Here is a 27,806-nt window from a genome sequence, read left to right on the forward strand (position 1 = left end):
GCAGAGTCTTTTGGAAGTGTTGTGGAAGGGCAAGGGGGAACGGAAGAACCAGAAGAAGCAGCTAAAGGAACAGCAGGAGGAAGAGAAGATAAGGCGAAGGAGCAGGAGCAGGAGCAGGGGAAGGTCAAGAACTCGAAGGCCACAGGAGAATCCGGAGACAGGTGGTAATTCGTCGAGTGACAAGGCTGAGGAGATATGGGTGGAGCAGAAAGATGAGGCGGACGAGGCCAGCCAGGGGGCAGACTCGAGAGGCAGTTCTCCGGGTGGTCTATGGATGAAATGATGTGGCGTTCTGACGGGCACACCGTCTTGTGTTGGGTTTGCTGGTTGAGTTGGTACCAGCGCTGTTCAACTTCGCGGCGTGGTATATTCTAGTAGGTTCATAACAATGGATTATAAAGGGAACGTGGTACGATAGGTTCAATAGAGGCCAACTTTTAGCTACCAGTCGAAGTATATCATACATGAATTAGGCAGAGGGTAGGACACGGCTGCTTGTGTACACACTGCAGTGGAGGGCTCCATGGATCGTCGGTGTCTACTATTGATACCGTATACTCCGTATTAGTAGTTCCTGGTAGGCAGGTTTATCAAAGTAGATGGAGCAGCCCCAGTCTCATCTGACTCCTTGCCAAGAACTGCCCCTCATTTATACGGAAGGGTACGGTATCCGTAGGTGCTTACGACTACCTAATATAGGCAGCCCGAGTTTCTGGCCGTCGAATGCTTTGTCCTGCAAGAACGCACACCAATAGCTTCACTTTCACCTCGCGGAAACTTACTCAGCTACTCAGTTACCAACCCATTCCCAACATGGAGTGCAGACCGGCGTCCTCGTTGCCGGCGGCGCAGATCGCACAGCTATTCAACTCGTCTTTTACCGGCTACATTGCCGGTGATGTCAACTTCACAGCTGAGACGTTCACGGCGTGGGCGGAGACGAACCTCGTCAACCTGCCGCGCAGCTACGTCTTCTTCGACCCGTCCATCAGCGCGGACGGGCCCATCGCGTTCGGGCTCATCGCCCTGCGGGAGGACCAGCCGCGGCTCTCGCGCTTGGGGACCATGGGCGTGGCGCCCATCGCGCAGGGCAAGGGCGTGGGGACCAGGGCGCTGGCCATGATCGTGGAGCGCGAGAGGGAGGCGGGCCAGGAGGAGCTGGAGCTGGAGTGCATACAGACCAACACGCGCGCCCTGGCCATGTATAGGCGGATCGGGTTCAAGGAGATGCGGGAGCTGCCCGGGTGGGAGCACGAGGCGGTGCCGGCGGGCTCGGACGAGTTCCGGGATGACCCCGCGCTCGAGGAGGTGACGGTGGCCGAGGTGGATGCGCTGGTCAAGAAGCACGGCGCGGCGGACATGCCGTGGCAGGTCTACTTCATGAGCAGGCTTTCGATTGCGCAGCGGGCGTTCCGGCTGGGCCATGCGTGGTGCGTGACGACGGACCCGGAGGACAAGGAGAAGAACGAGATCAAGATCGCATCCCTGATTGTGGAGCCCGAGTGGAGGGGCCAGGGGGAGGCGACGAGACTGGCGAGGGCCATGATGGGACGGTTCAGGGGCAAGAAGTGGTGTGCGCCTGGTGTGATTCCCGCGGAGTATGGGGATGGGCTTGCGAAGAAGGTTGGAGCGGTGCGGCCGAAGATTGGGCAGTTCCAGATGAGACTGAAGCTGAAATGACCGAGTTTCATGATGGATTGATGGTGTTTCGATCATGTGTGCGGAAATGTCATGGGTTCCCGATAGCTACGCCGTTTCATCCCGACTGAGTTGAGGAGCATTAGAGTCGTTGGTATACATAAATGTGAGAACAAAATGGTGGCCATCTATTACAATCTGCCTTAGGGAACTGTGGCTCCTTTGAATGCCCGACTTGTCGCCAAAAGGCGACGCCGCTATTATGCGGCTAGTATTGATCCTTAAGTTGTACGGCTACCTGTTCACCTTCTTCGTTATATCTGGGTCTGCCTCGACGACCTTCTAGACCTTCTTGGCGATAGCCTCACTGGCCGGCATGTTGTTTGGCCGCTGGTCCTCCAATAGGTGCCAGCATTGAGGCAACTTATGGCCTATTTTGCCGCAGGTCTCACATCTCGTTGTGGCCTTCCTTGGGCCTCTCGTTGATTGTGTCTCGGCCCTTGGTCTCTTTAGGCGAGATATCTCTCTTCCCTCGCCATCGTCTGAGGTCTCGGCTGTTCCTTCTGGTGTTGGAAATGCACGTCCGCGTACGGACCGAGACATCATCTTGAGGCGATGGGTCTAAACCCAATCTCTGACGTTATTGAGTGCCTTTCTGTATGTGTAGATCGAGGCATCGTCTAATAGAGATATAGCGTTCGAAGGTGCCGCCGGTGCGTCTCCCGGCCTTATGACCGTGATCGACCCTTCCGGAAGGAGGTAGGAAGCTCCCTGAATTGTGATCTGAGCAGCAACTTCATCTAGTCTGCAAGCAGCTTGCATGAGCGCTTGGCCATGAAATGAGGTGAGCGGCTCAATTGCCTTTCCCATCTCTCGTAGCCATTGGCCGTTGAAGGTGGCTGGCAATCTATATCGGAACGCTTTCATGATAACAGTCTCCCAACGGTCCAGCCACTGAGGCAGGGCTCTGAGGTCTCGTGGACCTTTGAGTGCCTCATTGTATTTGGGTGTGATCTCCCTCGCCATAAAGCCTGGGGTCGGGCTTGCGGCCTCGTAGAGCCGCTTAAGCATTGCCCTTGGGCCTACGAGATCATGAAGTAACGTGAGGAACTTCTCCTCGATCGAGGTTATGATATATTCACTCGCTCGCCTCATCTCAGCCTTCTGTTCGGTGTATTTTCGGTCCCTTCGTTCAAAGTCCCTATAGAGGAAGTCGTATACGTTGATCTGTGCCGAGGTGAACTCCGCGACGCTGGTGGCGTTGGGGACTACCTCGCTGGCCTTTGGAGGCTCTGGCTCAGTTGCTATATCACCAATAGGATTGACTGGTTTGATAGCATCCCAGGTCTCAGGATCCAGTCTGTTACGAAGCATAAAGATCCAATTGTCCCAGGTCTCTGGTCCAGCAAGAATAGTAATTATCTTGCGGTCCTTGCCGTTGGAATCCATCGCGACGGTGGCTAGCGTGCCTGAACGGGGGCGCTTGGGCTCGCTTTGAGGTAAAACACCAAGGAATTGATGAAGATGGGTAAATATAATAAATTCGATGCTTCAGTTGCCTACAACGCTTGCGGACAGCTGGGCCGTGCTCATAACTGTCACGAAGTAGGGTCGCGTGTGTGTGTGTAGATTGTTGATTGATTGCCTGAACTCCCTCAGGCGCTAACCCCATACAAATTGATTCACCCGCTGTCTCACGTGCGAACCACCCTTGACATATACACCCCTGGGGAGGCCCGACAGGTCCTGCCTAACAGACCTCCCAAGCTATTTGACCCCCCTCGCGATGATATTCCTCCTCGCGTGAGCCACCCTTGTGGTGTTGTGCCCCAGCCGCTCCTCAGTCTCTGCAGGTTCCGTTGTGAAATCGCTTGCAGCCTTGATTTGGTCTCGTAACGTCTCTATGCGCAGGCCTACTACCAACCGGTCTCGCAGATCGTCTAGTCCAATGGCCTGTACGAACTGTTGATACTTTTGTTGTGGCAGACTCTTGGCCAGCCCATCAGCTATCTGTTGGTTCATCGGCACTCATTAGCCCTCGGTCCGACCTTGCTGGAGTTCCTGTCGCAGCTACGGAGTAATGATTGTGTATACCCACGTGCCTCAGTTTTATGACGAGCTTTTCGAGGTCGTTGACTATCAGTCTCACCGTCTGCCTATTATCGCATTCGATCGCTACGGCCTTACTCAGTTCGACATTGGAGGCCTTGAGAAGTCTGCTCATGAAAATAGCTTCTCGTGCTACCGCCGACAACACTAGTAACTCGACCCTGCCTTGTGACAGTTATGCCGCAAGCGTAGCAGGCAATTGAAGCATCAAATTTACTATCTTTACCTATTGTTATCAATTCCTTGGTGTTTTACCTCAAAGCGAGCCTAGAATTGCAGAAGCTAGCGCAATGGAGAGATTGGGGATGGGGAGAGACTGTGGGGAAGCGTCGCTCACAGCCAGCCAAGCTGGTCAGTGAGGTCCAGTCGAGGTCAGTGAGGTCAAGGTCCGAACTCCGAAGTAGCCGGAGCCGGGGAAATCCACAGCCGAACAGCCCCATTGGATGATTGGATTGGGGGAGCAACGGGAACGGCAGAGTCCAGATGGTGGGAAAAAATTGCTGACTTTCTGGAAGCTGTTGGAAAAGAGCTCCACATGCCGGCCAGCAACCCATCGTCTCCAGCCAACTCAAAACTTGATCCCCCTTCCTCTCCAGCATCGCATCACCACCGCCTCTCCACACCTCGCATTTACCTTCATCTACGTCGTATTTAATCAATCCAATCACAATGGTACGCCCAATCCTCCCAAACGACCCCTCGCGATGCCGCTCCGGGATGCGCAATGGCTGAAGCACGGCAATGGCGTCCCTTGTCCCCTGCTGTCCTTCCCATCCTCGGCAATGGCTATGGCATCGGAAGGCCTTGACACAATCAGAACCATGAACGCATGGCTAACCTCTACGCCCACGACATAGGCTACCGCGATCCGCTCCATCCGCTCCCTCGCCCCTCTCCTCGACCGCGTCCTGGTCCAGCGCGTCAAGGCTGAGACCCGGACTGCCAGCGGCATCCTCCTGCCCGAGTCCAGCATCGAGAAGCTCAACGAGGCCAAGGTCCTTGCCGTCGGCCCCGGCGCCCTTGACAAGAAGGGCAACCGCCTGCCCATGGGCGTCAAGGAGGGCGACCGCGTCCTGATCCCCCAGGTATGGCAGCCCCTCCCTCTCTATGCGGTGGTTGGTGTGGTAGTGGTGCAAGATTTAAGGTTCGAGGTTCACGACTGACACCGGGCTTGTAGTTCGGCGGTTCCCCCGTCAGGGCTGGTGAGGAGGAGTACCAGCTGTTCCGCGACAGCGAGTAAGTTTTCCGGCCCTCCCCCTTGCACCTGCACGCCCATCCAATCATGGCATGGCGGGCGTGCAAAGCGATGATGGGTGAGACCAAGTTTTTGGCTGACACAGTTGCACAGGATCCTGGCCAAGATCAACGAGTAAAGATACCCTACTGGCTAACCCGCTACCGAAGCCGGCCGATTCCGACGGGACTGTAAATTAAATGTACTTTACGGCATCATCAGAGACGGGGGGGAGATTGGTGGGGAGAGGTCTAGGTCTCTTTCCATAGACTGGGTGTAATATAGGGCGGCGCGAGCACACAAAAACACACACAACATGTAACGGGCTGCACCGTAGGTGGTTTGCGCCGCTGACGGAGTCCCGGCCCATTGCAGATTCATCTATGTATCAAAAATCTCCACTCCTCATGTCCTGCTTACGCTTCCCAGTCTCCTTGTCACGGGCCTCTGCGTCGACATATCGCGTGCCTCACCGAGAAGTTTGTCTCCCCCTTCATGAGTGTGACAGCAGCCATGGAGGAGCTGAACCACCACTATTTAGGTGCATTCTCGTGGGATGGCAGCTACGGAAGTCTTTGCGTCGCCGATTAATTGTTTTCAGTACTGGTTTCTCTCACCGGTCAGGTCAGTTCCAGCAGATTCCAGGATGGCATCTGTCAGCCTATGATATGTGGCCAGCTCTGTCCGTCATTGGAACCGCCCTGGTTGTACGAATACCCGACTCGAAAAAATGAAAGGAAACTTCCGATCAGGATGCACCCCAATCTACAGGGTTAGTCCCGGAATGCAACAAAGGAAGTGGTAGAAAGTGATATCGAATACCCAGCATTGACTCCCTATTGGGGGGGCATCGGCTCCTTATTGGCAACCTCTGACCCCTGTGGCGCCGTGAGGCGACGAGGTCCCAGATGCGGCCGGCGGCTATGTCGCACCACTGCACGCTCCCGGCGCTCGCTAAGGAGAATTGTGTTGGCTGCCGATCATCGATTCAGTGTTTCGTTTCATTTTCGCCCGTGCGGCTTCCGTTTCTCGCCATGCTGTTGGGCAGTTTGCTTTTTGTACCTGGCCATCTGGCTGAGCTGTGCGGCACGTGGTGCTTTTTACGTCTTTGTGCCATACCATCGGGATAGATTGTATGAAAGGATGTCGACGTGGAGCGAAGCCACCTGTTTTATCATGCGAGGGCTTCCTGAGATACTGCGGAACTCGAGTGAGGGCCGTGATATATATCTATGCTCGACTCCCGCTACCCCAAGGCCCACCTCGCTGTATGACACCACTCCTTTGGTCAAGTTCTTGTCTTTACATTGTCCTTCAATTCAATCATCATTCTTTTACTGGCCTCTTTCTCGAGTTGGACCTTGATGGTCTAATTACCTCTATCACTTCTATTTTTACATTGCACCCTGGAGCTATTTAATCCAGCCAGAGTTGACACACTGCCTAGCATACCCTCTAGATATCTTCGCTTCTTCCATTCCTTTTCCGAACTCCTTATTTCACCATGAGGTCTCTTCTTCCTATCCTTGGCATGGCCTCTATGGCCAGTGCCCATACTCTATTTACCACATTCTTTATCAATGGCGAGAACCAGGGTGATGGGACCTGCGTTCGCATGCCCAAGGATGGCGAGACGGCGACGGCTCCCATCTACCCGCTCACAGGAGACGTTATGGCTTGTGGTACGTGTTCTACCAACAATACCGTTGGTCGCCTCAAGGCCATAGTAACAGTTGATGCATAGGTCGAGACGGAGAAACTGCCGCCCCCTTCGTCTGCCCGGCCACTAGCGGCTCGACCTTGACCTTCGAGTTCCGTGTCTGGCCCAACGCCGAGAATCCCGGGTCCATCGACGACTCGCACAAGGGCCCATGCGCCGTGTACCTCAAGAAGGTGGACGACATGTTCTCCGAGCCGGCCAGCGGGCCTGGCTGGTTCAAGATTTGGGAGGACGGCTACAATGCCGACAGCGACAAGTGGTGCGTCGACAAACTTATCGAAAACAATGGCCTGCTCTCGATCAACCTCCCAACAGGGCTGCCTTCTGGATACTACCTAGTCCGGCCGGAGCTCCTGGCACTGCACCAAGCGTATAGAGGAGATCCGCAGTTCTTCCATGGCTGCGCGCAGGTCTTCGTCCAGAACGGACCCCAGAGGAGCCTTGACCTTCCGGGAGAGTACGAGGTCAGCATCCCTGGCCACGTCGAGGCAGACGCACCTGGCCTCACCTTTAACCTATACGAGGATGAGGCGTCAAGCTACGAGATTCCGGGCCCCAAGGTGTATATCCCCGAGTCGCTGGCATCGTCAGCAAAACAGTCCAAGAAGAACGAGCAAGACGACGGCAAGATGCCGGACAACTGCGTCCTCAAGAATGGCAACTGGTGCGCTCGTCCTGTGCCACGGTCCTCCGACGTGGACTCTTGCTGGGAGAGCGTCGACGACTGCTGGGCGCAGAGCAAGGAGTGCTGGAGCACGATGCCGGTAACCGGAGGGACCAACTGCGAGGTCTGGGCCGACTACTGCGAGTCCCTGGGTGACCAATGTGACGCAGGCAACTACGACGGCCCCGCGGCGTTCGACGGCGAGGAGCAGTACGCGCCGGTACCTGGAGACATCCCTAAGCCTTACCATAGCTTTCAGGGAACCACGGTCAACATCGGCGAGGACGCAGGTGGCACCGACAAGGAGCCCACTGAGCCCACATCGACGGCCGAGACTTCTTCCCCTCCCACTGACCCAGCGCCCCAGGAGACGTCTGCTGGAAGCGCACCAGAAGAGCTCAAGGTGTCGGAGGATGGACGATGCGGGGGAAATACGGGGCGGACGTGCAAGGGCAGCGCGTTTGGTGATTGCTGCTCGAAGAAAGGCAAGTGTGGGCGTAAGACACGGCATTGCGCTTGTGGCTGCCAAGCTGAGTTTGGAGACTGTAGTCAGTGAAGCGCGGGCACTTCGTAGCAGGCATGAGATTTAGCCCCGGATGAGCACTTTGCTTCCATTTTGAGAATCCATGATGTATACCGCATACCTTATGACATAGCATGTGCCTACGAAGTAACTAGTACTCAGCGAAAACGGCGGAATACGATGTGCGCCAGAGACCACACACATGCGAGTACAGATGACATGTCCTCTGGCATGAACCCCGTGATATCTGTGTGGGCAATGGGGGTAAAGGACAATTAACCGCGGGATTATTTGGCGCCTGGGGCCCCAGGGGGCGAGCTACTGTTAGCACTGAGGCGAAGTACACGACCAAGTAAGTGATGACGTTGACTACAGCTCGCTGGAGGCAACGATGGCAATCACAAGGGAACAGAGTTGGTAGTAGCGATGCATGTACCAGGAAAGATCCGAGGCCACACCTCACCGATTCGGTTTCAGGGAGGCGAGAGGCAAGTGAAACTTGGGGGGTGCCTGCCTGCTTCTCCACCGACGTCAGACCCTGAACTGAAGCCAAGGTACCATTGTTGAGGGTATCACCTGCTTGCTGGCCTTCCTCTTTCATCCCAGAACGGGGCTATATCCGCCTTTCCTCAGCAGTTGTCCAGAGCATAGCCATCTGTCTAGAGCGGAATATCCATCTGCCCCGAGAATTTTTTCTGTCTAGCAAATCCGAAGCCCCGTCTCATCGAGGCCAGGGAACAGAAACGCCACTTTTCCTGGAGGTGGTAGAGTAGCATGCGCGTGCAACAGATCGCTGTAACAGGGTGTGTGCTTCAGGCGCCAGCCCAGTGGCGCTAAAAGGTGCTGGGCGCCCATTGCTACCAAGGTGCACGGGGAGCATCCCCCACTGGAAATCGCCTAGCAAACGCCTGCCCGCTTGCACCGCCCACCCGAAACCTCGAACCGTGTTCCTACCCACCGTCACCGTTCCATACTAAACCATATCTCAACCTCCAACCTCGCTGCGCAGCCTTGTTGACAGACGTGCCCCCAACGCTTCAAATCCACTCTTAACACCGTCGCCTGCCTGCCCCGATCACTCCCCGCGACGACTTGCACGACGACACCGACTGATAACCTCGCACTTCAATCGCGCTCGACGCCCGAAGCACACCGCCCACCATGTCGAGTAATCGCAACTACGACTTCCTGGTACGCTGCGCTCCCTCTCCAGCCCATACCCACCTCCGCCTCACTCCACGATCCCGCCCCCAGCTTGCTTCGCATCGCTTCCCGTGTGCATCGCAGATGTGGCCTGCTGCTGTGCATTGCCCGGGTCCTATCCTGCAGAACCCTCAAGCCTTGTACAAACGGAAACGGACAATGAAACGCTGACCCCCTATTCCAACCCCTCTAGATCAAGCTGCTCCTCATAGGCGACTCCGGCGTCGGCAAATCATGCTGTCTGCTGCGCTTCAGCGAGGACTCGTTCACCCCGTCCTTCATCACCACCATCGGTATCGACTTCAAGATCAGAACCATTGAGCTCGATGGCAAGCGTGTCAAGCTGCAGATCTGGGACACGGCCGGGCAGGAGCGCTTCCGCACCATCACCACCGCCTACTACCGTGGTGCCATGGGCATCCTGCTAGTATACGATGTCACCGATGAGCGATCCTTCAACAGTGCGTATTGCCCGCTCCCCTCCTTCCGGCCTCCGCAGGTAGCGCAGTGGCGAGGGAAGCGACCCATCTGACTGACTTACCCCACACAGACATCCGCACGTGGTTCGCCAACGTAGAACAGCACGCCACCGAGGGCGTCAACAAGATCCTGATCGGAAACAAGTGCGACTGGGAGGAGAAGCGTGTCATCAGCACCGAGCAGGGCCAGGCTCTCGCCGACGAACTCGGCATCCCCTTCCTCGAGGTCTCGGCCAAGAGCAACATCAACATCGACAAGGCCTTCTACAGCCTCGCCGCCGACATCAAGAAGCGCCTCTCCGACTCCTCCAAGAACGAGCCAGCGGCAGCCAGCGGCGTCAACGTGGGCGACAAGTCGGGTGGCGGCGGCAGCAAGTGCTGCTAAGTGCTTCCAAAGACGATGAATAAGGACGGTTTTCGATGTTTGCGCGAGCAATAATGGGGCAAGATTGGCAGGCAAGAGAAATACATTTCGAGAGATTCAAGGCACAAGAATTTACGGCAAGATGAATGGGGGTGGTTGGCGCCACAGAGCCACGGCTCGGCGGACGGAAGAGAAGAAGCATGCTCTTGGTGTCCGCGTGTCTTATATAGGGGACTCGCTACAAGACGGCCAGGACGAGGATGCCCAACCGTGCCTACACGCGTGTGGGGATGGGCATCAGAAGCGAGCGAAGGAGGCTCGGTGAAAAGAGGGCGGCCACGTCATGTCTTATTGTTCTGTTTCCCGCCTAGTTGGTCTCTGTTCTATCCCCCTTTTAGAGAGCAAATATGGTCCGGAGTTTCTGGTTTTCTTTTCTTTATCAGGGACTAATGCGCATCCCCGCTATTGTGTTGAGCCTATTTGATTTGTGATTCTGATTCATATGGATTTACGACGCGTGAATACCAGGCGTGTATGTATATACTATGTACACGATGTGCAAGCTACCTAGGTAGTGGGATATCAAGTGGAACTGGAAAATCTACCAGTTTATTATCGAGGCGCTCAGGACGTGGCGGTCGGTGGTAACACCCTCCTGGGAATGCGTGACGGACTGCTGGTTCCAATGGCGGTGGAACCTCCTAGCCTCCCACTCCGTCTCACAGGCGATAACGAACCGGTTCCTCGTCTTCTTCGTGTCCACGGGGATCGGCTCGGAGACGCTCCACGCGAGATCCCGCTGCCAGCCGTCTTGGGTGATGAAGTGCTTCAGATCCTTGGCCCCCAGCCCGCCGGGGGAGACGTCGACCAGCACGACGGATGGCCGCGGGCCGTAGCCTAGCGGCTCGACGAGCGTGGTCAGGTTCCGCGCCCAGGGGTACCGCACCGAGGTGCGCGCGTGTGTGATGGGCAGTTCGGCCTGCGAGGGGCTCGCGATGGTGAGGCGGTCGACGTCGCGGGTGATCTCGTCTGGGTCGTCGCTCCGCAGCAGGTACGCCGGCGCGGTGGCCTGCCAGAGGCCGCTGCCGGGTGAGATCTTGTGGCGTGCGAGGCGCTGCAGGTGCGTGAGGTTGGCGTGGTACGAGGTGGCGGCGGACGAGGTGCCGAAGGAGACCTGGTAGCAGCCGAGGGGTTCGAAGGTCTTGGGATCGCGCTGCTGCTGGACTGGTGTGGGCCAATGTTAACGGGGGAACATTTGTGATTTAGAAGCTGACTCACCTTTTTTTATGCTGCTCTCCCAGGTGGAAAGGGAGTTTGGCGCAAGACGGTAGAAGTCGCTGGCGGTGAGGTTGGTGCTCACGCCGCGGACCAGGAGCATGTTCCTGTTGTTGGAGGATGACGAGGAAGCATCTTTCTTGTGGGATCCTTGTTCGGGCGTCTTAGTGATCTTTTCCCAGGGGAGCTCGGCGCGCCCTGGGCCCTCGCTGAGCTTGCCGGCGCCGAGATTGCTGGCGTTGAGCTTGCTGGCGTTGAGCTTGCTGGCGTTGAGCTTGCCGGCGTCGGTTGCCAGGCCCTTCCAGTTGACCTCGCTCCTCCCGAGACCCCTTGACACGCCTCTCTTGGCAACAAACTCATCTTTGGTAGAGGTCTTACGGCGAAGAGCGGCGGCGAAGGCCTCATCAGACTCCTCTTTGTCGATGGGGACAACTGCAGCCTTTTTTTCCTGGGTTCCATGTTGGAGCACCTCGTTGATCTTTGCCCAGTGGAGCTTGGCGCGTCTTGGGGCCTTTCTGAACTTCGTGCGGACGGTGTCGTCAGCCTCACCCGGGGTGTGCTCGTTGAGGAGTGCTCCCGTAGACTGGCTGGGCGCGCGGCGCTTGAGCTGGGGCCATTCGGTACGAGGTTTACGGGTACGAGGGTGGTTGCTGCTGGGCTGGGCGCGGCGCGATGAGAGTTTAGAGGATAGGCCTCGCCATTGACACAGTGCGGCTCGGCGGGGCCACTTGGGGCGGATCATGCGGGCGGTTGGATCATGGGGGTGGTGAGGCCTGGCGATGGATCATGGCGGTGATGGCGGGAGAGATATTGGTGCTCGAGGGAGGTTGTGAAGAGAAAGAATTCAGTGGGGCGGGAATCTGCGCCTGCGGATGGCCCACTCACGATGGGCAGGGTCGACAGACCCAAGGTAATACAGGATTCACCAAATATGTGCTATTTTCCCATATCAAGATTACCATTGCTCTAGAAATCAGTCTTCTCTGAATGAACACCTATAATATATATGAATATTTATTGTGTTACTACCAAGTGGTTATCGAATCATCCTCCTAGCAAACTCTGACCCTCTGCCTCTCACACTAGGTAGTAGGTACCGACACCAACGACCATTGCCCCATTAGGCCATTTTCTCATCCAGCACCACCACATTGACAACCTTGGTTAGAAGTTGAGATGGTCAAGAAGAGCATTGACGTCAAGGTGAGGCCGTTGGCCAATCCCAGCCTCGAAAAGGCCAGCCTCCTCGGCGCCGCTCGCCTCTACGTTAGCAGGGACTCGCTCATCGCCCTCACTGGAGCCCTGGACAACGGCCACTCATGTGTCGTCGAGAAGCTGGGTGAAGACGCTGCCGGAACCCCTGGGCCTGATGGAACGACTCCTTCAGGTCCTATCAAGCGCGAGGCCGCCCTGTGGGTGCTGCCGGACAAGAATGTCAGCCCCAACGTCGTCATGATGAGCCGTGCCTTTCAGGATGCGACGGGTTTCAAAATTGGCGACCAGGTCCGTCTGGCCTTGGCTGAGGCTCCGACTCCAGAAGCTGACGAGGTGGCTGTCGTCGATGTGAGCGAGGGGAGCCAAGAGGATCCTGCTCCAACGAGATATACCCCTTCCTGGGAGCACTCGATCAGTTTGTCACTTGGTGAGTCTCCTAGATCCTCTGGACATTGGAAGCCTATGCTAATATCTTCAAGCTCGAGCGGAACAAGTGTTCCCTGGAATGGTCCTCGAGGGCGTCACCATCAATAAGCTCCGCCGCGCCTTCAAAGTCGTCTCGGTCAACTCACAAAGCCATACCCTCGCTCGCTTCAAGCTAGACTCCACCGCTGTGCGCATTCTCCAGCCTGGCGACGAGACGGAAAGCCCAGATGGGCTCGTCATGTCAGAGAGCCGAGGCGATCTCGTCCTGGCCAACGTCCCTGGTCTGCCTACCCAGGTCAAGACCATCAACGCCTTCCTCAAGGGCTTCACCCGGCCTTTCTGGTTCCCAGACAGGGTCAGCAGCCGCTCTTGCGCATTCGTTATCCAGGGAGGCCATGGAACCGGCAAGACTTTCATTCTCCAGCGCATTGCAGAGACGAACTGGGGAAAGGTGCATTGGATCACCCCGCTTGACAAACTGACCACCATCAGGGAGATATTCAAGCAGGCCCAGACCCAGCAGCCCTGCATGATATTGATGGATGACCTACAGGAGCTCATTGCCCAGGATCGCTCTAACCGTGATGCCCTCATTGAGACAATCGGAAGGGATTTGGACGCCCTCGCTGACGCTGGGCGAACCCAGAATGGCCTCCCTCACGTCCTGGTGCTGGTGACCTGTTCGGATTACCTGACCGATGTGCCCCAGAAGCTGCAGACCCGCAGTCGTCTCTTCAAGAACGTCACCCTGCCTATCCCTCGCGCCCCTGAGCGTCTCGAGATCCTCAAGTTCCACGACCTTCCCCTGCGCCCTGAGGACAAGGAGTCCTGCCTCGCTGATATAGCACAGAGGACACACGCGTACAACTGCAAAGATCTCTTCGACCTGGTCAAGACGGCTAGGGACATCCGGGAGGAGAAGTTAGACGACGCTGGCCTAGATCCTGCAGAAGCCGCAGATCAATTTGTCACCCGCGAGGATATGGAACAGGCTCTTCGTCTCATCCGCCCAACAGCAATGCACGATATCAACCTACAGCCCCCTATCATCCACTGGCAAGATGTAGGCGGCCAGGACAGCGTCAAGAAGGTCCTTTCTCGCATGATCAAATACGCAAAGGTAAACTACTCGCCTCCATCCTACTTCGTCTGAGGATCGCGCACCTGACAGTCTCAACCAGGAAACCGACCCTTCCATCCCCCGCGTCATCACCCCTTCCAAAGGCCTCCTCCTCTACGGCCCACCCGGCTGCTCCAAGACTCTGTCCGCCCAGGCCATGGCCACCGAATCCTCTTTCAACTTCTTCGCCGTCAAGGGCGCTGAGCTTCTCAACATGTATGTCGGCGAGTCCGAGCGTGCCGTCCGCAACCTCTTCAACCGCGCCCGCGCCGCCTCGCCCTCCATCATCTTCTTCGACGAGATCGACTCCATCGGCGGGCAGCGCGGGCCCGGCGGATCCGCCGCCTCCAAGAGCTCCGGCTCCTCAGTCAACATGATCACCACCCTCCTCACCGAGATGGACGGCTTCGAGGCGCTCTCGGGCGTGCTCGTCATCGCCGCCACCAACCGGCCCGAGTCCATGGACGAGGCCCTCCTGCGCCCGGGCCGCTTCGACGAGGTCGTCTACGTCGGCCCGCCCGACCAGGCCGCCCGCGAGGCCATCTTCCACGTGCACCTCCGTGGCAAGCCGCTGGCCGACGACGTCGACGTTGCGCGACTGGCCGCGCGCGCCGACGGCCACTCGGGTGCCGAGATCAAGAGCATCTGCAACCAGGCCGCGCACACGGTCCAGGAGCGCTACGAGGACGACGAGACGGGCACGGCCAAGCTCGAGTTCACCATGGAGGACCTGGAGGCTGCGCTGCTGCGGGAGCCGACTCGCATCACGCCGCAGATGCTGGCTGGCTACGACAGGTGGTCGCGGCAGTTCAGGGAGCTGTAGAAGGAGGCGGGCGCGCAATAATGAGCATGAAGTCATTGGGCAATGAATTCCATACAACGTATCAAGGGATAGAGATATAAAAAAGTTTCTTACGGCTACTATTTGTTTTCGGTGGTAAATACATATGGTGCAGCGTTGGTCACATCTTGGCCTCATGATTGTAGTATCATCTGTAATTCAAGCATTACACTCTCGGGAATGCATCCCCCTCAAGTCGCTAGGCCGTGGGAAATGCTGACTAGTATATAGGCATCACGCTATCACGCTTACACTGGGGTAGTACCCCAGGTGCCATCACACCCACACTGACATGCGATGGGCGTTACAACACCAACCCCTATCCTCCATCACCACCACCATTCTGCCAATACCCAAATCCCTCCCAACTTGTGATACCAAAAAGAATCCCTATGCCATAGGATCTTTGTCATATAATCATCGTCTCGAAAGTTCCTTCCAGGACGAAATGAGTCAAAACGCCTCGAGACGCCCCCCTCCTCTGAATATCCATTCCTCCCACCCCCACTTGGCCAACAAATGATTCGTTCCAAATACCAGCAGATAAAAGCAACTTTATGGGACCAAATTTACATTGTGCGCCGATTTTGAACCCAGATATACCACCTTGACGCCGTCGCCCGCAAATTGAGTGTTCCGATTCACGATTCCTCGTTGGACCTCGCGTTCCCACCCGTCTTGAGTGCTGGTGAGAGACTGATGGAGATCTTCTTGGGCGTTCCGTTGCCGGATCCCGCTGTGAAGCTCTTGCGTCTCCGCGCCATTCCCGAGGACACTGATGCGTTTGATGCCGACGAGCTGCTGTTCCGCCGCTTGTTATGGATCAGCTTGTCCAGCTCGTCCTCGTCGTCTTCTTCTCGGCGCCGTTTCTCGGACAAACGCTCTGGGGGTGGAACTGTGGGTAGACTTGTCTCGGTGCCTTCGACGGTGCCGCTGGATTCGCTGGATTCGTCCCCGTTAGGCGACTGCGCGTTCGGGTCTGCGTTCTCATCTCCCTCCTCATCTGATGGGTAATCCACCAAAGGTCTCGATGGGGTAGATGAGCCGTTGGCTGCCGGTGTCTTCCCCGAAGTCCGTTCCAGCTCCTCGTCCTCGTCGTCAGGATCTTGTGCTTCCCAATATGCGTCCTCGACGGGATCTACAGCAATATGTTCCATCATCCTAGTTCCCGGAGGCGGTTTTCTTCCCGCCTCATCATCAGTCTCGAGGAAGTAATCCATATTGGCTGTGTAGCCCTGCGTCTGGTCGTATCGCAGAACGAGATCTCGGAAGGTCGACAGATAGCTTAAGCTTAGCAAGCGCTGCCGGTAGTTCTCCACAAGATGCTTCACCAGGTCCTTGACATTTTCCTTCTTAATATACTCGAACAGTTCGAGGGATGCTGAGCTCAGGAGGTTGTTGCGGGAAATCGCTTTCGTCAGGACATCGAGAACGGGACCCAAGATCTGCTTCTCTGTAAGGTGTTTGATGAAGAACTCTTCCTGCATCCCGATCAAGGCGCGGAAGAATCGGATAGCAACTATTTGTCTGTCAGATAGAATCCCAGAGACAAAGCTGGAACGTACTTACCCAGTTGGAGGAACTTCTCTGGTGACTTGAGAAGCTGGCTGACTCGCTGCACAATGTTGTTGTTCAGCACGAAAAATCGGCTGTACTGATGGTGCTGGCGGATGAAGAAGCACAGGATCTCTATCAAGTAGTTAAAAATCGAGGCGTGCTGGACTTGAAAACGCATGTCGGTTCTCCGCTCCAGGTCAATTAGGGGTTTGAACAGCTTGTGAGCGGAGCGCTCGTAGAAGCGCGTCAAGAAGAGCTCCTGCTGAGGATCTGGCTGCGGCCGGGGCCGGAAATCGCCGTTGGCGCCGCCCTGCGTAGGGATCTGCTGCAGCGGAGCTCCCTGGTCCAGTAGAACCTTGATCGCTTCCGAGATCTGGGACTTGACTCCCAAATCAACCTCGACAAGCAGAAGGTCGATGAGGGAGTCTGTCAGGGGGGGCTGGTTCTCACTCATTTGGCGGTAGATTGTCTGGCGAATCATTTGCGGATCGTGGTCGATGATCGAGATGAGGATGTCCGTCGCTCCGACGCGGGCACTCACATCGGTGTGCTGCAGCCCAAAATTAATGACCTGAAGCAGGCCATGGGAAAGGAAGTTGTTATAGAGTGTTTGGCGCGCCGGGGGCTGAATGTTCTTCGCAATAGCGCAGCATTGCTGAATAAATAGGACAGCCTCCGTCTTCTTTTTCTGGTCTTGCAGAGGCGAGGCGAAGATACCAAAAAGGTCCTTCAAAAAGGAGGCGTTGGACTGGAGGTGTTGAACAATGTCAACCTGGTTGAAAAAGATCAACGAGTTGAGGACCGAAAATGTTGGGTCGTCTAGGATCCGTGCCAGCACGACATCCTTAAGATACTGCAGACGGTATGTTTGGTGAATCTTGCGACGGGTCTGATCGTCCTCGATCGGTACGACTTCCTTATACCGGCTCTTGTTACCGAGCCAATGGCGATGATTGGCTTTATGGCCTGGAAAGTCGGGGTCGTACTCCAGAGCACCAACAACGCCTACAACACATTCGTCCGATACCGCGTGCTCGATAATAGAGGTGTCGTTTAAGAGGATAATCGTTTTCATGATGTTGCACAATCGGTGCAAATCGTGTAGGCTTTCTAGGTCCTCGGCCATATCCACGAGCGGGATGAGTTTGCTGATATAGTCATCGGCCATGATGGACTTGGCGAGAGCATCGCGGCCGTTTGCCGTCGAGCTCATAGCCCGCATGCTTGACTCGATTTCCTGCAGATTCCCAAGCTCGGCGGCTGGTAGGGCGATGATCGGCGAAGCGTCAATTGGGGGTTCTTCGGCAAGGCTGTCATCTGTTGCGATACTATTAATTCCATGACCGTATATTGGAGCTGTTCGGGATTGCCATACCGGGTCCCCCAAGGTTGTTATTATACGCCTGTAAAACGTTGCTCACAAATCGCCTGCGTCAGGTTAGTCCCTCTCACTTCAGCCGATGCCTAGCAACGTGGTACGAACCATATTAACGCACAGCCCTCAGCCTCTTGGAAACTGAGGGCCATATCGATCTGGGTACCATGTTCCTGCCATACGATAAGGGTTTCTGCAGATGCTTGGTCAGGGTGACAACTTTCCAAGGCCGCGATAACTGGTATGAAACCTACCTTGCTGCTGTTGGAAGCCATCGTCCTTGTAAATCTTGGTCTCTAGGAGGAGACGTTCTGGTTCATCCTCGGACTCGACGATAACCTTGGGCTCTTTGCGACCTTCGGCATTCTACGATACTGTCAGTCACGCGGGTCCCACGGGGGACTGTATACAGCGAAGACTGCAACAGCTTGCAAGGATGAGAGTATGCAGGATGGGAGACTGTGTGTTGCCAAGGTAAAAAGCAGTGGGGTGCCAGAAAAGAAGAAAAACATACTTGGGTGAAGGTTGCGATGCAGAAGCCGGTGCCGCGGTCGAACCAGTCATTATCTCGAAGTTCATAAACCTTGACGCGCTTCTTGTCCGTGGCCTGATGAGGCACCGGCTGTGCCATCATCGACGGCTCGGAGTCGCCCTCCGCGACGACAACACTATTGTACCCTACCAAGCCCGGGGAGATATCGAGATGCTGCTGCAGGGAGAGTTCGGAAGAGGTCTCGTTATGACTCAGGAGGGTGAGCGCCGAAGCCACGGTTCCTTTCTTTGTGCGCCCGGCGAGGGGACGCAGCGACGCGCAGGGGTTGACGGGTCGCGTGCGTGTCGTCGTGAATGGAAGAGATGGAAGAGGAGCAGGTGCTGTGGTGCGATAACGACACGCGGAGGTGCGCGGTGGCCGGTGACGTACGAGTCGATCCGGGCCCTTCAATGCGCCATGCAAGTAGCGAGGTTATCGACGAGTAGCCAGATTGGGCAGGGTCAAGGCTGTCAACAAGAGCCAGTCGGACCCGCGCAAACAAGACGTGACGTCGCAGCGCCTGGGGGCCCCAGGGTCACAGTGGTGTCGGACGGGATCGGAGAAACGAGCGGCGGCGGGATGAGGTGAGTGAGTCGGTGAGGCGAAAGCGTGGCGTCGCAGGGCGACTGACGGGCGCAAAAAAAGAGGCAGGAAAATGAGGGTCGGAGGGGCAGGCTGCAATCCGCGAGGTGCGACAGCTAGACGGCAATCAAGAGGCAGAATGCGCGATGCGGGCGACCTGGGACATGGGGTTTGCCAGCGCAGGGCACGGAAGCGCGACGGTGACAGCGGGGAGGCCTTGTTTGGGCTGGAGGCCAAGGTTGGGTGTCGATGTGCGATGAGGTGTGCCTTACTGAGGTGATGCAATGCGAGTCGCAGCGGCCGATACTAGGTAGAGACGGAGTTCTGGCGCTTCCTCTGTCCGAAGTGCGCACGTGACCTGAAACAACGCCACCCGGGCGCTCAGTCATTGCCGCCGGGACCCAAAAAGGTGACAGACAGCCATCGGCCAATCACTGGTCGCCGACCTCCAACGCTCCACCAATGGACCCCCACTAGCCATCGGCCTTGCTCGGCGCCGCCCATTACGCCCTATCCATGGCCTGATTCGCAAATCGCAACTCCATCCTCTTAAATTCGAGGGCAGATAAATACTATAAAGAGTACTAGGCACGGACACTGAAGGGAATATTTTATGTTTCATTATTCGTCAGATTCCACCCTGTGACATTCTGATACCCATCCCCAGACCTTTCCATCATGATAAATTGTGGGAACACGGAAAGGGGGGGAGGCAAGTCCAGCCACCCTATACACACGGGCATCGCAGTCAGGCTATGGCCCAGAAGCATATTTGTTTCACTTCGGGAAGATATGTTTCTGCGTATATTTGTATTTTGTTGCTTTATTGACTCTGAAGAGAGTCGTTTTCTCGCGCGGAAAGTTCCTCGTCGAAGTGCCCTGAGCCCCCGATATCGCAACGATGAACAACTCATACGTAGACAAAGTCCAGTAGTAAGTGGACAGCTTGCTTGTAGATTTTAGCCCCCAACCAAGGACAACCCGCGGCAGACTTCTTGAGTTTCAGTACAAAAATTCCCCCAACATGGATCTATTAACCCCCGAGGAGAAAGAATTTCCATGTTCGTGTTCGTCTGCCCAATGCTACCACTATATCTCTCGGTGCGACCAACCGTAGCTACCCAATAAAGCTCTATTCGAGAAGCCTCGTACTTCTAGGGTCGGATCTATCAGGTGCATTTTGGTTGAGAGGGTCAGAGATCAACTACCCCGGTTCCCCTGGGCATGTTCATATTGGTGTCCGACGGGCTGGTGCATCGGCCTGTACTATATGGAAGCTGGCGAGTAGCCAACGTTGGATGAACAACATGCCGATGCGGATGTTACACAGCCGGAAGGCATCCTGCTAAATATAAAAGATGATCGTCCCGCCGTTGGATTGCTCTGCATCGATACTCGGCCTGCCGCTGACCGGGGTGGTTAACCGGTGAACACTGAAAAGGACCCGACAACATAGCCTACTGGGTCAGTGGACGTCCGTTGCTTTTGGAGCAGCGCGAGAGGACCGGCTGGTTGAAGTTTTGATAGTGAGTAGTATACAGGTACGGGTACGGGGGGTAACCCATTACTATATCCAAAGAATGAATGACCAAGGATGAATTGCCCCTGAGTCTAATGCTGTTCGACGTCTACGTAGAGAAGAAGCAAGTAAAGCCCGCAAGGCTCTGTTAGAAGCTGGCTATGAAGGATCGTCATTGCATTCACGAGAAGGAGCCAGTCGCATTTAATGGACCAACCAACAGGGTAGAGAGCCGGGTGGCCGCACTTGGACGGACCTCCTGTGTAGACGGTAACTCGTGGCTATTTTGCTTTCTCCAGGGATTCGGCGTCGCAAACATGGGAGGGTTGAACGTACTAAGCATGTAAGTAAATGGAGCCCGCACCCCCCCCACTTGATGATGAGGATCAAGTGAAGGGATGTTACGGAAATCTCGGAGACAGGGCATGGGAGGGACGGGCGGTGGGGAGCCGTCCATCCATGATCCATGCTGGCATGGCCCATGCCTGTTGTGATACACGAGAATAGGGATCCAGGGCTTAGGGCGAGTCGTATCAGTGCCAGTGGTGGTCGCCATGGCGTCCGGTGGCTGCTCTCAGCGATTCAGCTGGCGTGCCCTGCGAAAATTGCATGGGAAACGGGTAGATGCACGGTCAGCTGGCGCACAGCGATACGAGATGCTCCATCACGACTCGGTCAGGGCTTCTTGTGAGATGGAACTGGGCCAAGAAACGGATGATGTATTGCCAAGCAGAGGCGGACTGGAGTGGCTTGGCATTTAGGGCGGTCGGGTTGCAAAAAGATGGGCACTACTCCGGACGTACTGCTGGTATCCAGGGTACTGGTGGTGCTGGTGGTGCTAATGCGGAGCCATCAGCCAACTGGCGGCCATGGAATGGACTCATGGAGGCAATGGAAGCCTGGGTTGTGCTGTTGTGTTGCTGTGCAGGTGGCCCTGGACGCCCCCGCAGACGCCCATTGTCCCTGGATGCGGCAGGCACGGTCGAGATCTGTTTCTTTTTCGTCCATACGTATATAATTAGGACAGCCTTTAAAATGCAGGCGCATCTCCACACCCTTTTCCCCCTCTCGTTGCCTCACTTTGCCTCCCTCATCGACCTCGTTGTCCTCTGGCCATTGCGCCCCCCGTTGCAGACCGATAGCGAATCCTCATCACCAAACCTTACAGCCACAGTGGATCACCCCCGCGTGGAGTCGTCTTAACCGCCGCCACTGCCGTCCCGTGCCTGCCGATCAGCCCTCCGTGTCTTAGGTCCTCGACGGTCGATTCATTCCGGAAGCTAGACGTTGACTCGATAACCTTATTCCTTTCGCCCGTTGGTGCCCATACAAGGAGAGCCAATGCTGGTCTGAGATGAGGGTGTGACCCCTACTACAATCGCTCGACGCCGCCCTTCATTCGGAGCCATTCATACGCGATTGTACACGCGGCGCTGGGTTAGACGATTTGGGATAATCAGGCTCATATACCCTGCTATTACTACGCATAGTAGTGACGCCCAACATGTCCATCTTCTCCCACATCCGCAAGAGCCGCCAGCAGGCCAAGGAGCACAACGCCAAGCTCGCCGAGCAGCAAAAGAAGGAAAAGCAGGAGACCATGTCATACCGCCACGTCCCAACCCACGCAGCCTCCGATGCCTTTGCCAGCGCACCGCCTACATGGCGAGAGGCAGCCGACCGCCCCAGAATTATCGAGGAGAACCGGAGGAGGAGCGCCATGGGAGTTAACGGCAGCCACACGAATATGCCAGGCCCCAACTTCCCGCGCGTGGCCAGCGGCCTCTCTTACGTCTCTTACCCCGGCCAGGAAAACCCCAGAGCCCGCATGCCTCGGACATACAGCTACACGGGCATCTCGCCGTACCCCGACAGTAGCCGCGCTATCATTCATTCGATCCCCAACGTGGCTCAATTCGAGCCTCCGTGTCTCAAACAGGATTCGCCTTCAGAGAGTAACAGCGTCTCGGCCGGCTCGCAGGAGGACCTCGCGATGAGGAACTACAGGAACCCAATTGTAGCAAGCACGGCTTCCGAGACTGTTCACAGGCTGCACCCTAGCTCTCGCTCTAGGAGAACATCCGATGCTTCTATAGATCGCCGGTCCATGTCCAACTCCGCCAACCACAAGTCAAGCCCTTCAACTTCTCGTGATTCCAGACCGCCGCCATCTACAAGGGGATTCAACGCCCTCCCTCCTTCAGCTATTCTTGTCCCAATGCAGCCTGGGGCGCCTCGCAGTTCGCTACCAACGACGGCTATCGCCCCAACGATGAGGGACCCACGAAGATCGAGCACCGACTCATCATCCCGACGGAATTCGTCCTCCTCGTTGGCAGGTCGCACACCAAACTCTACAAACAACCCTTCCCCTTCAACCCTCGTGACTCCTTCGCCCTCGAGAACGCCAACATCTGACTTTTACCTGAACGCCGGTCTCGAGAATGGGGCCGATACTGATGGGTCATCATTCACGGAACCCACTGCGAGGACTGCGGGAGTTCCACCACGAAAATCTATTGATCAGTCAGGACATAGGGTGACCCGGTTTAGAGAAGTCGAATCCCCAGTAGACAACGGGGATATGCCTGGCCATGTGCCTCCCGCGGCCTTCCACGCACAGGTCGTTAACTTCCTCCCCGAGCCCATGGCGCCTGACTCTGAGCTCACGGAATCGAAGAAGAATAAGGGCAAAAAGGCCAGCAAAGGAGGAGTAGGCAGGCTGCTTAAGAAGAACCGCTAGACTGCAGTCCGGGCACTTTGACACGTTTTAGCACAAAAACATATTTATACGGGATATGTCTAATTTCAGGGGGAGGACGCTTTGCAATTCATGGGATGCTATTTGCGACGAGCTTTAGCACTTGGATAAAGAAACGGGGTTGGGCATGAATGTGTAGCGCGCTTGTGTTTGATTCGAAATGGATAAGGTATGTCCTGGCTGTCCTGGGCCGCAATTAACGACGGAACGAAACAAGAATCATCAAGACCATTACCCATGCTTTTAAGCTACATTATTGTACTTTCCCGCTCTTTAACACCCCGTTTTTGAGGCCGCAGACAGTTTCTGACCAAGAAGCCTAACTGAGAAGTGAGCCAAAGCAATGCTAGAATCGTCGTCTATGGGTATCAAATTAAGCTCTGCCCAAACCCAAACTCGTCCCCAAAGAACGGCTGCTCTGGCGCGCCGCCCAGCCCCAGGCCTATATCCATCCCTATACTCGTGTCCATCAGGAAGTTTGGATCCAGGTTCATGGTCGACATGTCGAGCTGTCCTACTGCCCCCAGGTTGTATATCGACTCCGCGGGCACCTGGTCACCCCCTGCTCCCTCGACACTGCTGCCACCGCCGCCACCACCCAGCGTCTCGCCAGCGCCAGCGCCTCCTCCTTGCGCAGTCTGTCCACCTGTCTTCTGCGGACCATCATGCTGCTGCTGCTGGCGCTGCTGCAGTATGCCCGCCATCTTCTCCAGCCCGTCGGCCATGAGGGGCACGAGGTGCCAGCGCCCGACGGGCGTGGCGCGGTACACGACGACGAGGCGCGAGATGAGGTGGACGACGACGCGGCGCTCGATCATGTCGTCGCCGTAGATGGACGTCAGCTTGGCGAGGAACATGCAGGTGAAGGCGATCATGGACTGGATGTAGCAGGGCAGGCCCACAAGCCCCTCCTTGACGTCGTCGTCGGTCAGGATCATGTTGAGGATGGAGACAGCGGCCGAGACGGCCCCGCTGGCGGCCTCGAGGAAGGGCGCGGGCACCTTGGAGTCGTGGAGGCCGCGGAAGACGTGGGAGTAGAGGTACAGCTTGGCGAACTGGAAGTGGAACACGGCGCCTTTGCGGGGGAATGTGCCAAAGTTTTCTTGGTATTCTTTGTCAACAAGCGTTAGCATTTGGGGAGAGATGGAGACTCGGGGGAAAAAAGGGGGGGGGGGGGTTGTGGGGGGGTTTGTGACTTACCTGGGAATGTGGTGCTCCAGTGTCCGAGCCATTGGTCGAGCTGGCGAGCAAAGCCCTTGATCTGCGTCAGGAAGACGGTCGGTATGGGCTTATCGGCGTCAGATCCAAACAGCTCGCGGATGTTGTGTATGATGGTGTGGAGGGCGACCTGGCTTATGAGGCGCAGGTCGCCCGTCGTCGTCGTCTTGGCCTTGACCATGAGCTCCCAGCCCTGCACGGCGGCATCCTCCCTCGTGGTGCACTCGCGGCCGTATAGGGTGGATAGGTGCTGGTCGCAGATGTAGATGAGGTACCATATGCGGACAAAGTCGGCGGCGTCCTCCTCGTTCCGCTCGACTAGGCGTCGGAACTGGCTGGCAATGCCAAAGGAGGCGCCACGGCGGGCGGCCACCCCCGAGAGGATCCAGGAGGCGTCGTGGAGCCAGTATGTGGCGATGCACAGGGCACGTAGGTGGTCACGGTCGATGCGGCGGTCGAAGAGCGAGGCCGTCATGAGACGGCGGAACTCGCGGTTGCAGACGGGGTAGATGTGGTTGCTGGCGGGATCGTGCTGGGCGCCGACGGTGAGGATGGCGGCTGTCAGGATGGGGCTGGCGCGGCGGAGGGCGTCTAGAGATGAGTAGCGTCCGCCTACGCCGTACATGTAGTGGTCCAGGCGATCAGTGTAGAGGCGGAAGAGGCGTTCTGCGTCTTGGGGGTGAAGCAGCCCGCGAGAGATGAGGTCGTCGCTCGGTATGGCGCCATCACCGTCGAGTTGGCCCGCATCAGGGGGGTCGTGGGAGGCTTCTGGGGATCGTAATGCCCGAAGCTTGGTGAGGTGGTAAACGGACTGTATGGGGACTTTGGGAAGATCGCGGTCATCCTCAGGAGACAGCTTGGGAGAGTTGTCGCAGGAGGGTCCGGCATCCTCGATGAATTCTTGCTCCGGCGGCTCAATGGAGATTGGTGTGTGGATTTTGTTGTTGCTGTTGCTGTTGCTGCTGTTGTGGCATTTGATGCTCTTTAGAGGACCTTGGGAAGGGAGATGAAGGGTGCGAAGGACAGTCTGGACGCTCGAGTAGACCATTTCCAGATCGTGGAGGAGAGCGTCGGATGACCTAATGGCCCATGTCAGAATGGGGTTCGGAGTTGCAGAAGCAGGAGATGGGGACTCACGGTAACCTCTCGTCAATAAGAGTCTGGAGGCTCTTGTTTAAGACACAGGAGAGGTCCTTCTGCTGACAACGGCGACATGGCGGGCCGCTCTCGTCCATAAGACATCGAACCTTGGGACAGTCAGCCAAAGGGGAAGCTTATAATCGGACAATGGTTTTACATTACCTTTTGCTTCCTACAGGCGGCGCAGGCCTTGACCCTTCGTGAGATGTTGGGGACATTCTGGAGGGACAGGACTTCGCTGTAGCTAGCCGGTGTCGGCCTCGGGCTGACGGGGCCGGGATGGGCATTGGGGCCGGAGCTCGTGCGGGGGCGCTGTCGCGGCTCAGATGAGTTGACATTGTTGATGTTATCCAGGGGCGAGCCACTTGGGCTGCTGTCGGAATTCGAGTCTGTCCACGAGCGCTTCGACATGGTGACGGAGGTGATTCAGGGGTACTGGGGGCATTGAAGCTTGAGAGATGAGGCAGAAAGAAAAAGAGGAGGAGGAGGAAGGGCGTGGAGGAACGTGGAGGCGCCGGTAAATTGTGGAGGTGGATAGAGGTGGATGAGGGTGTGGAGGTGGAGAGGCTCGGCGTGAAGACGCCCGATGGGACGGTCCCCTCCCATTACCCAATACCCATGAACCCATAGACCCATGAACCCCATGACCCTCGTGGCGTGGAGGGCCGTGGGGCGGCTAGAATCGAGTATTACTAGGTACTCGTACTATGGAAAGCCAAGGGCCATTTCCTCGGGTTCGGGGCCAACCAGGAGAGGAGGCGATGAAACTGGTGAAGCTTTTGGCTGAATTGGCAGGTTTTCCCGGTGGCCGTGGGTCAGGGGCTGTCATCTCCCTGAATGCTTCCAGGCTAGGGGACTTTTGTCAATTTCGGCCTGGGAACTCTGAGATTCAAATGCATCATGGTAGAAGAATCAATGAGTGAGCGATCTTGTCATTCGAAGCCGAGAGCTCGGTAATGGTGATGAGTCGCGTCCAGGGGTGATGGTTGACCGAGCTTAGGTTGGTCGAGCGGCCGTCGTCTCCAACTGCTGGGTGCGGGGACTCAGTTGGCTGCGGGGGAACCCCCACCAAAGCCACTATTCTGTCGACGGAGAGAACTCCGCCTGGTTCTGGCTCGCTCGCTCCCACCTACTTACTTTGGCCAAGGTCGGTGGTAAACAGACAAAAAATAGGAGAACGAGGGAAGCATAAATTCTGTTTGTAAATGCGTATGGATTGGATATGTATGGAGAATTCTGCAATTGCGCTGATTCAAGTGTACATGTGCTCGGGCAATCTCCCTACTCCTGGTTGTGAAACTCATCGACGGCCCATCGTGTCCCAAAGGCGTGTCCCCCACCGACAGAGGTACCTAGTATTAGCCAGGACAATGGGTAGGTGAATTGCTGCCATTTCCCAAGCCTCCCAAGCCTGGAATCAGCAGACGCTGCGTGTTTATACCTATGTATGGCTCTTGGCAGACGTGACCCGCCGGACTTCTCCCCGTAGCGCAATTACGTACACAGTCCGTACATGCAATGCCCAATAACTATTACCCCAATGCTGGTTGACTGGTACCCCAGATCCACCAATCCAGCCCCTGAACCCGCCATAGTGCTCGTACTAGGTTGAATGTCGACCCGGAGTAAATCGTCGCTAAGGACTGCTTAGGACTGCTTTGCTATGCAGGGGCCCATGTCCCCAATGCTGGTTTCCTACTACTATGTACGTACGTATCCGTACTTCGTACCTCCTTGTGCTCCTCCTCGACAGCCTTTTGAAGATCCGATGATTCTTACAGCTCGCGCAGTACAAGGCGCGGTGCAACGATAGAACATGTCAATTCACTCGCTCCAATACGATGGCCATTGCCGGATTCATTCTCTAGCCTGGCAACTCTCAATCCCCCCGATTGCCAGGTAGCTCGGCATTATCGCCTTTGCCGGCGCTGCGGGTACGTACAGCGTGATTCTCTGCGTCTTGTTCCCACCGTTCAAGCGGCGGAGGGTCCACACCAAGATGGAAGAGAAAGATTCGCACGCTGGGAATTCCTCGGCGCACTCAAGGTGAGAAGCTTATTATACCATCTTGAGACTACTTAGCTACCTTAGATGGAAGAAATGCGCCCTGTACCTCTAGCTGCGTCCATGGCGAGCGAGTGAAGGGGGGTTTGCGGGGAGGCTCCACCTGCACCTGCCCCGCTGCTAAGTGCCTCCCAGCTGGAGTGCCACTGCCAGCGGCTGCATTCCGGCTTAGGCAGCCTGAGCTTCTGTACCGCGGAATTATGTGGCCCTGCGAATTGTCCTGTCGATCACTGGCCAGCGTGGTCTT

The 27,806-nt window shown here is 56.3% G+C and overlaps 10 protein-coding genes across 10 annotated transcripts; 6 read left to right on the forward strand and 4 right to left on the reverse strand.

Annotated features, from left to right (window-relative positions):
- Positions 1-813: 813 nt before the first annotated feature.
- Positions 814-1,680, forward strand: ACO1O0_003034 (GNAT family N-acetyltransferase; the record flags this gene model as incomplete). Its single annotated transcript, XM_083192494.1, has 1 exon — positions 814-1,680. One exon carries the CDS (start codon positions 814-816, stop codon positions 1,678-1,680), a length of 867 nt encoding a protein of 288 aa, XP_083051551.1.
- A 579-nt stretch (positions 1,681-2,259) lies between these two features.
- On the reverse strand, positions 2,260-3,087 carry ACO1O0_003035 (uncharacterized protein; the record flags this gene model as incomplete). The annotated part of the gene is made up of 1 exon (XM_083192495.1): positions 2,260-3,087. The coding sequence occupies one exon, from the start codon at positions 3,085-3,087 to the stop codon at positions 2,260-2,262; it is 828 nt and encodes a 275-aa protein (XP_083051552.1).
- Positions 3,088-4,416: 1,329 nt separating this feature from the next.
- On the forward strand, positions 4,417-5,120 carry hsp10 (chaperonin 10-like protein; the record flags this gene model as incomplete). The annotated part of the gene is made up of 4 exons (XM_083192496.1): positions 4,417-4,419; positions 4,605-4,832; positions 4,925-4,983; positions 5,096-5,120. 4 exons carry the CDS (start codon positions 4,417-4,419, stop codon positions 5,118-5,120), a joined length of 315 nt encoding a protein of 104 aa, XP_083051553.1.
- Positions 5,121-6,485: 1,365 nt separating this feature from the next.
- On the forward strand, positions 6,486-7,921 carry ACO1O0_003037 (glycosyl hydrolase family 61-domain-containing protein; the record flags this gene model as incomplete). Its single annotated transcript, XM_083192497.1, has 2 exons — positions 6,486-6,663; positions 6,726-7,921. 2 exons carry the CDS (start codon positions 6,486-6,488, stop codon positions 7,919-7,921), a joined length of 1,374 nt encoding a protein of 457 aa, XP_083051554.1.
- Positions 7,922-9,049: 1,128 nt separating this feature from the next.
- Positions 9,050-9,955, forward strand: SEC4 (Rab family GTPase SEC4; the record flags this gene model as incomplete). The annotated part of the gene is made up of 3 exons (XM_083192498.1): positions 9,050-9,079; positions 9,285-9,552; positions 9,642-9,955. The coding sequence occupies 3 exons, from the start codon at positions 9,050-9,052 to the stop codon at positions 9,953-9,955; spliced, it is 612 nt and encodes a 203-aa protein (XP_083051555.1).
- Positions 9,956-10,535: 580 nt separating this feature from the next.
- Positions 10,536-11,951, reverse strand: ACO1O0_003039 (uncharacterized protein; the record flags this gene model as incomplete). Its single annotated transcript, XM_083192499.1, has 2 exons — positions 10,536-11,158; positions 11,213-11,951. The coding sequence occupies 2 exons, from the start codon at positions 11,949-11,951 to the stop codon at positions 10,536-10,538; spliced, it is 1,362 nt and encodes a 453-aa protein (XP_083051556.1).
- Positions 11,952-12,385: 434 nt separating this feature from the next.
- AFG2 (P-loop containing nucleoside triphosphate hydrolase protein) lies at positions 12,386-14,793 on the forward strand (the record flags this gene model as incomplete). The annotated part of the gene is made up of 3 exons (XM_083192500.1): positions 12,386-12,851; positions 12,904-13,970; positions 14,032-14,793. The coding sequence occupies 3 exons, from the start codon at positions 12,386-12,388 to the stop codon at positions 14,791-14,793; spliced, it is 2,295 nt and encodes a 764-aa protein (XP_083051557.1).
- A 659-nt stretch (positions 14,794-15,452) lies between these two features.
- Positions 15,453-18,374, reverse strand: PSY2 (component of IIS longevity pathway SMK-1-domain-containing protein; the record flags this gene model as incomplete). Its single annotated transcript, XM_083192501.1, has 4 exons — positions 15,453-16,330; positions 16,381-17,685; positions 17,998-18,109; positions 18,258-18,374. 4 exons carry the CDS (start codon positions 18,372-18,374, stop codon positions 15,453-15,455), a joined length of 2,412 nt encoding a protein of 803 aa, XP_083051558.1.
- Positions 18,375-21,880: 3,506 nt separating this feature from the next.
- On the forward strand, positions 21,881-22,794 carry ACO1O0_003042 (uncharacterized protein; the record flags this gene model as incomplete). The annotated part of the gene is made up of 2 exons (XM_083192502.1): positions 21,881-22,526; positions 22,601-22,794. The coding sequence occupies 2 exons, from the start codon at positions 21,881-21,883 to the stop codon at positions 22,792-22,794; spliced, it is 840 nt and encodes a 279-aa protein (XP_083051559.1).
- Positions 22,795-23,505: 711 nt separating this feature from the next.
- On the reverse strand, positions 23,506-25,906 carry ACO1O0_003043 (Zn(II)2Cys6 transcription factor; the record flags this gene model as incomplete). Its single annotated transcript, XM_083192503.1, has 4 exons — positions 23,506-24,248; positions 24,338-25,434; positions 25,493-25,602; positions 25,658-25,906. The coding sequence occupies 4 exons, from the start codon at positions 25,904-25,906 to the stop codon at positions 23,506-23,508; spliced, it is 2,199 nt and encodes a 732-aa protein (XP_083051560.1).
- Between the last annotated feature and the right edge of the window lie 1,900 nt (positions 25,907-27,806).

Source organism: Amphichorda felina, assembly GCF_050947745.1.
Source record: "Amphichorda felina strain 45539 chromosome Unknown scaffold_3, whole genome shotgun sequence".
Classification (NCBI taxonomy): domain Eukaryota; kingdom Fungi; phylum Ascomycota; class Sordariomycetes; order Hypocreales; family Bionectriaceae; genus Amphichorda; species Amphichorda felina.